The following is a 7,442-nucleotide window of genomic DNA, read 5'->3' as shown; positions in this document are numbered from 1 at the left end:
TGGATGATAATAATTAAATAGCATACACAGAGCTGTCTGTCTGTGCTGTGACACTGGTAATTGTTCTGYAATACAGTCTGCTACAAAGAGTTATTCAGGACAGCATTTTGCYGTGAGTCAGACATAACTGCCATTTCATCAGCCATGCTGCTTGATACATAAAATATGTTTCATTTTGTTTTTAAAATGTTTCTCTGTGTTTTGACAGTATACGTTGGACCAAGAACCAAGACCAAGGTTTTTGTGTGTAAGGAGAAAAGGAGATACCGTAAACCCTCCTCAGTGTTGGTGGATTGTGGAAGGACCATCAGAGTTGGGAATGGCTTCAACTTCAGCTTTGCTTTTGTAGACAGTGGGAACATTTCCAACCTCTCTGTTCTCAGCCAGCCAGGAAAGGTGATGCAGGATTAAATATTTGCTTCGTTAAAGACGTTCACAAGAGAAATTTTCTGACTCCCAGCTCCTCATCGTTGCCGCGCTTGTACAGTTTTTCTGAAACTTTCATTGCAGCAACTTTGTCCAAGTAATCCTCATCTCCTCAAGGAGAAAGTACTCTTATAAAACTCAGTGCAATTACTGATTTTCYAAAGTGTTTAATAAAAAAAATAAATAAAACACAGCCACAGCCCACTAGACAGTCTCTTTGCCGCTTTTAGGGATCGTGGAGGGAATAGAGGTGATGGGGAATAAAACCTCCAGTCCATCAAAAGGTCCTGAAAATATCGGAACACAGGAGGAGGAGGGAATATTACTSGATGGAACAACAGGTAAACAACTTAATGTTATTTGTACAAAACAACTGTTATTTTGTTATGGTATGATAGCACCTCAGGGGATTTGGCTTCATATTCTGTATCAGTGCAAAATGGATATGTAGAGAAACTAAAAATATTTTTCTCTTTTTCAATAAAATGTTTCCATGGATGGTTCATCATATTTATTCTAATCTAGACTGGATTTATCATTAGCTGCTGTGTTTATATAATATGATCTTAAATCGCAAGTGTAGAGCCMCTTAGCGTTGTTCCCATGTCTGAGATTTGCCTCTTGGATGCAAATCTTTTATGTCCTGATGCATCTCAGTAATCCAGGTAAAAAATTAAAAAGAAAAAAATTGTATAGGTCTTCTGGACGGGTTCTTCTCTAATGAAACGTTTCGTCTCTCCTCCAAGAGACTTCTTCAGTCTGAGAGTTTCAGGCAAAATTCAGGCTTTTGTGATGTGACTGATACATCACATCACATTGCTATCGTTGACACCTAATTAACACTTATTGTTAACAGGGGGTGGAGTGAAACTGGCAATGGCCGCGCTGTAGGAGGGGGACAACTAAAAACGGAGGCCTCCACCTCTGTTTAACGATGGACGGTCTTTCTTCACAAAAATGGCTTCTTTTACTCCTCTCTCAAACCAACGTTCCTCTATATCAACACAGACGAGCTACATCTAATGGCCAGAACTCTGCAGTTTTCACTCATTTACAGGCCAGCAGTCACTCTTTCAGAGATGAGGATGTTCTCATTCTTGAWAGAGAGGAACGTTGGTTTGAGAGAGGAGTAAAAGAAGCCATTTTTGTGAAGAAAGACCGTCCATCATTAAACAGAGGTGGAGGCCTCCGTTTTCAGCTGTCCCCCTCCTACAGCGCGGCCATTGCCAGTATCACTCCACCCCCTGTTAACAATAAGTGTTAATTAGGTGTCAACGATAGCCATGTGATGTGAGTATCAGTCACATGGAGGCAGGGCTTAAAAGCCTGAATTTTGCCTGAAACTCTCAGACTGAAGAAGTCTCTTGGAGGAGAGACGAAACGTTTCATTAGAGAAGAACCCGTCCAGAAGACCTAYACAATTTTTTTCTTTTCAAATCTTTTATGAAGACCACTTCTGCTTAGACTTTTCTGAGTCTGGACAGTAGAYGGATATTCTGTGCTGGTGGCTCTGCTGAACTACTAATTCTGAAGAGAAAATAATGTGTTTTTAATGTACAGCACTRGTTTTCCTCAAGAAGCCACTGCAACTACTGGGTGAATCAAAAATCACAAGACACCCTTTTATTTCAGAAACGAAAGGGAAAATTACATAACTGAATACCCCAGCACGAATGGATGAGGGGACCTATCTTTGGAAAAACTTGTCCTTGATCCAGTWTGGCAACTTTTGAGTTAGTGGCAATGTTCTGGACATAACTTGGACAGAGTCTGATCTGAAATATTTACCTGTACAGTCCTTGCTGATGTTGCTAAACTACATTGTGTTTTGTTCAGTTATACCTGGTGTTGGTCATGTGACATGAAACCATTTTGTGCAACTTATGCAGCAGTTTGGTTGCTCCTCACCAGCTGTTTCKGTTTCAGTTAATGACTGTTTTACACAAAGGAAAATAATGCTCAAGAGCAACTTGTTTGGTGTAATTGGCTATTTTTATACATAAATATAATCCTACAGCCTTTCTGACTTTGTGTGTCTGTAAGATCTGTTGTTTTTTGGTTGTTGCACCAAAGGAGTTTCTTGGGATCTTTTTTCTGAAATCTCACTTTGCAAACATCTGCACATGTAGCTAGGTCTATGTGACAGCTCCATTTGTCCCCATTAGAAAACTTTAATAGATGTTAAAGGTGCTGATTTATCAAGATCCTAGATAACAAGGGTAAAATTGCTGGCCAAACTAAACAGCTGCCAAGCTATTAGTGCGTATGTTGCATGCAATTTATTAATATTGCATGTGCAGTTGTTATAAGGTGCAAAAGAGGTGAAGATCACCCTATTGAATTGAGAATTTTGTGTGTGCTACTGACTGTCATCAAGGAGGCAAATAATCCAGATGCAAGAAAATGCAGTGTTGGAAAGAGTTTTTTAAGGACAAGTGTTGGCAACTGTTGCTCTAGAGTCGCATGAGTAGCTCTTTCTGGCTTTGACCAAAAAWAAGTACTACTACTACTACTTATTACTACTACTACTCACTACTTATGTTTACTTTTTTAAACTGCTAATCTGCAGTGATTTGTTTTAKTTAAATTAAAGTGCACTAGGTTTATTTGATTACTTTTACGCAATGCAGCAATCCAGAGGGGAGCAGATAAAGCCGACTGACGTGGTGCAGGTAGATGGACCTCAGCCAGTTTGCACCTGCCTTTCAATGTGAGAAATATTAAGACATAAAAACAGCAACTTCAACCAGTTTCAACTTTGATAAATCACACCACAGTGCTACAGGTTGTTAGGTCCCTGTACAACCGGTGCCAGAGCTTGGTCCGTGTTACCGGTAGTAAGTAAGTAAAGTTTTATTTATAAAGCGCCTTTCACAGAAATATATTCATAAGGTGCTGTACAATTATTAACAAGGTAAAAATGGAGGAAAGATMAAATGAAACAGAATAAAACATGATAAAACATAAGCAATGTAATGAAACATCAAATCAGGATTAAATTCTAAAACTGTAACTCAGACACACGGTCWTTGCAGAGCAAAATATACAAAAATACAAAAAACATAGAGAATGGGGGAGAGAAAAATATGTTGTATGTTCATTAATAGAAAAACACAGTTGGCGAGCATTCACTATCGACTAGTAAGTCGGATTCATTTCCGGTGGGAGTTGGACTCCGCCAAGGTTGCCATTTGTCACCGATTCTGTTCATAATTTTTATGGACAGAATTTCTAGGAGCAGCCAAGGTGTTGAGGGGATCCTTTTTGGTGACCTTAGGAGCACATTTCTGCTCTTTGTGGATGATGTGGTCCTGTTGGCTTCATCAGATCCTGATCTCCAGCTCTCACWGGAGHGGTTCACAGCCGAGTGTGAAGCGGCCGGGATGAGGATCAGTGCCTCCAAATCCAAGACCATGGTCTTGAGCCGGAAAAAGGTAGGATGCCTTCTCCAGGTCGGGGAGGAGGTCCTGCCCCAAGTGGAGGAGTTAAAGAATCTCGGGGTCTTGTTCATAAATGAAGGAAGAATGGAGCGGGAGATTGACAGACGGATTGGTGCTGTGTCTGCAGTGATGTGGGCGCTGTACCAGTCTGTCGTGGTGAACCGACCGGTAAACCGGGAGCTGAGTCAGAAGGCAAAGCTCTCRGTTTACCAGTCGGTCTACTTTCCTACCCTCATCTATGGTCACAAGCTTTGGGTAGTGACCGAAAGAACGAGATCGCGGATACAAGCGGCCAAAACTAGTTTCCTTCGCAGGGTGTCTGGGTTCTACCTTAGACATAGGGTGAGAAGCTCRGTCATCTGGGAGGGACTCAGAGCGGAGCCGCTGCTCCTCCATGTGGAGAGGAGCCAGTTGAAGGGGCTCAGGCATCTGGTTAGGATGCCTCCTGGACGCCTCCCTGGTGAGGAGGCCCAGAGGAAGACCCAGGACACGCTGGAGGGACTATGTTTCTCGGCTGGCCTGGGGATTACCCCAGACAAGCTGGCCCAAGTGGCAGGGGAGAGGGAAGTCTGGGTCTCTCTGCTTAGGCTGCTGACCCTGCAACCCAACCCCGGATAAGTGGAAGAAAACGGATGGACGGACGGGTACACCACAGTGCTAAATTATTATATCTGCATATCCTCCTCCCAGTATTTTGCACACTGATAATTATCATATATTTTGCACATTCATAAAGGCAAACACACTAAATGGATTGCATCTGCTATTTTGCTTAATTGACAGATGCAATCTTTGGTGCACATAGTTAGATCGGCTTGAGCATCATTTTAAACACACAAACATCTGATAAATCAACCTGAGAGAAGGATCACATAATTAGACTTTTTTCGAGTCACGACGTTACTCACTGACCAGTTTATAACCCATTACCTTGAGTTTGGAGCTTTCTGTACAAAGTAAACACTGTTCCAGTTTATTCAATGACAGGAATTGGGCCAGAGTTACAGATTTAAAGACAGAGTGACATCACTTTATTAACTATTTACACTTTCTGTATGAAGAGCMGTCATGAGGTTGCTGGTGACTTCAGCTTTCTGAGTAAAAATTCTGACCAACTTTCATACTGAGAAACATGTTTTTCAGTGTCAGTAGTACTGATATATTAATCTTTTGCATTTATCTTATAATAATTTACGTTGTATGTTTTTACACACTTGTACTATGTAGCTGTATGATRCTAACACAGAGATTAGTGAAACTGAGCAGCTAATACAATTATCAGAGTTCACTAATGAAAGAAGTTGCAGGCACCTGAGTTATTAGATGAAATGTTAGATCAAATTAGTTTGTGTTTTCTTGTTTCTAGGTGGTGTCTCCACAGATGAAGCACAGACGCTTAGCCCTGAGCTGCTGGACTCTCTGCAGACCCTTGGAGAAAATGACAACTACACTCAGCTGCCTCAGTCCCTGCACCAGGTGTGTAAGTGAATGCCTGTGTGTGCACACACATGCTTAATTGAACATTTGAGAAATACATGGAAGAGCATATACCTTTGAGTCCCCAGTGAATCCATTGTTTCTTGATTTGAAGCACTGTGTGTGTGGGTTTGTGTAAAACATACAGCTGTTAACAATTCTTAAAGCAATACTTAGCACTAGTTCTTCAAACTGAGATTGTTCAAAAAGCCATCTAAAACAGTTCAAAAACTATTTCTCATAATCTTTCCACAAAACTCTACTGCAAAAGAACCAAACTTTAAAAACGTAATGTAACAAAAAGCGTCACTTATGAYTTAATCACACAAATATTTCTTATTTCCCCAACATTTGAGTTAATCTTGTTTCTGTTATTTCCTTGTTACTTGATTGATTGAAAAGAAGGGTTTAATAAACACATTTTTAACAGTGTTAAGTGTTATTTAACACTTACCAGTGGACGGAGCTTATTTAACCCTCCAGAATTGAGACAACACTGAGAAAAGGTAAAAACATTTGGGTGGAGAATACCCATAATGACATGGTAATCCAGTCTATAAACATTCATGTGACTCCATGTCTCACAGGTGGTCCTCTGGTTCCTGGTGGGATGTAGCCATGTGATCCTAAATGAGGAATTTCAAGCAAAAATATTTTGTTGAAAAGCCGGATTTGCTTTGGAAGAATCATTTGAAGCATTAAAAAGGGGTTTAAAATGACTTTACTTAATGTTAAAGAAATGGATCAGACATTTTGAAGTGGAACTCTGTGTTATGAACCTTTAATATCTTACATGTTGCAAATAAATTGCTCTTTGAACGACTTCCAGTTCAGCAACAGAGTTTATTTCTGATAGGACTAATGACCCAATACACAAGCAGCTAAGACTGGATTGGTGACATCCTAAAATATATTTAATCTCTAAGAGTTGTGGACTCAGTGGATTTTTTTAAAAAGCAGTTCAGCAAACTCACTTTTATAAGAAGAAATTAACATGGCTGAGTGGCATGAGTTTTAATGTTTATCTTATGAATGCAGGTTCACTCGGCAAGAAAATTGTGCTGATTTTTGGCCTGACTTTGTTCTTCCAACAATCTTGAGGATGTTCTGATTATTGTGACGGCTCTAAAGATAATTTTAGGAGATATTCCTGCTGTGTGCGGTGTGTTAAGAGGGATCTAGTCAGCYTGGAAGGACGCCAGGACCGATCCAACCTCAAATTGAGGATAGTCAACATGTTGGATTGTCTTGGCCAAAAATCTCAGCGTGTGGTGTCCCCCGAGGACAAACAAGCATGCAGCCTGTTGAACCTGTACACTGTAGGTTATATCTATGATTTTTTATTGTCGTGTGGGGYCTGTCAGTTGTGAACTAGGCATTGTGGTTTGTCAATGTGTTTTTCATACTCTGTTGTGTGCTATTCTGTTTTATTGTGAAAGCACTTTGTGGCTACTTGATGGTAAAAAATGTTATACAAATAAAGTGCACTTACTTACTTAATCTCTAAAGTTTTATAGCGATTTATACACATGCTATATTAAGAATTTTACAACTCCCATCAGTTTTTTCGTTACAAAGTTATGCCAGCAGCAATAAACTTGTATTCCTGCAGGAAGTGCCCTAGGCTGTAGCACATAAMTTCTGCTACCACTATTTGCGCTTGTAAATAGCTATTGAATTCTGTGCAAATAACCATGTAATGCCAAATTGAAGGCCATTTAAACATTTTCAAAATAGAAAAGTTTGAGGCTAGAAATGTTTTAAGATTTCAGTGATTGACTTTGGGCTTGGCTCCATTAGCTCAACAGTCCAGGCAGAATTAAACTCTGTTTCTTTATACTGTAAGAAAGTTCAATTTGAAGTTAGATACAGGAAACTGCTCAAGTACAGTTAAGAATGATTTTTATTTTTTTTTGCACAATGTTTGTGCACACATACCCCATGGGACCATAGTAATTCGGCTTCCGGTCAAGATCAAATGGCCCTGATCTCAAGATCTTACAGCCTCTTTAGATTCAAGTCATGCCCCGTGGTAGCCTGGTAAAAACCAGACCCTGTCCTTCACTTTGCTTCGTACAGAGGGTCTGGACTCGCTGCTAT

General features: G+C 40.2%; 1 protein-coding gene across 1 annotated transcript in view; it reads left to right on the top strand.

The window, feature by feature from the left end:
* Nucleotides 1-620: 620 nt before the first annotated feature.
* The window catches only part of LOC106528908 (consortin), a gene marked incomplete at its 5' end in the record, with an annotated part of 33,819 nt that continues 26,997 nt past the window's right edge, over nucleotides 621-7,442 (top strand). The window contains 2 exon segments of the mRNA XM_014024192.1: nucleotides 621-767; nucleotides 5,233-5,342. Coding sequence (XP_013879646.1) covers nucleotides 680-767; nucleotides 5,233-5,342 — 198 coding nt within the window.

Source organism: Austrofundulus limnaeus, unplaced genomic scaffold (assembly GCF_001266775.1).
Source record: "Austrofundulus limnaeus strain Quisiro unplaced genomic scaffold, Austrofundulus_limnaeus-1.0 Scaffold412, whole genome shotgun sequence".
Classification (NCBI taxonomy): domain Eukaryota; kingdom Metazoa; phylum Chordata; class Actinopteri; order Cyprinodontiformes; family Rivulidae; genus Austrofundulus; species Austrofundulus limnaeus.
Note: the sequence above shows the minus strand (reverse complement) of the source record. Positions and strands in the feature narration are given on the sequence as shown.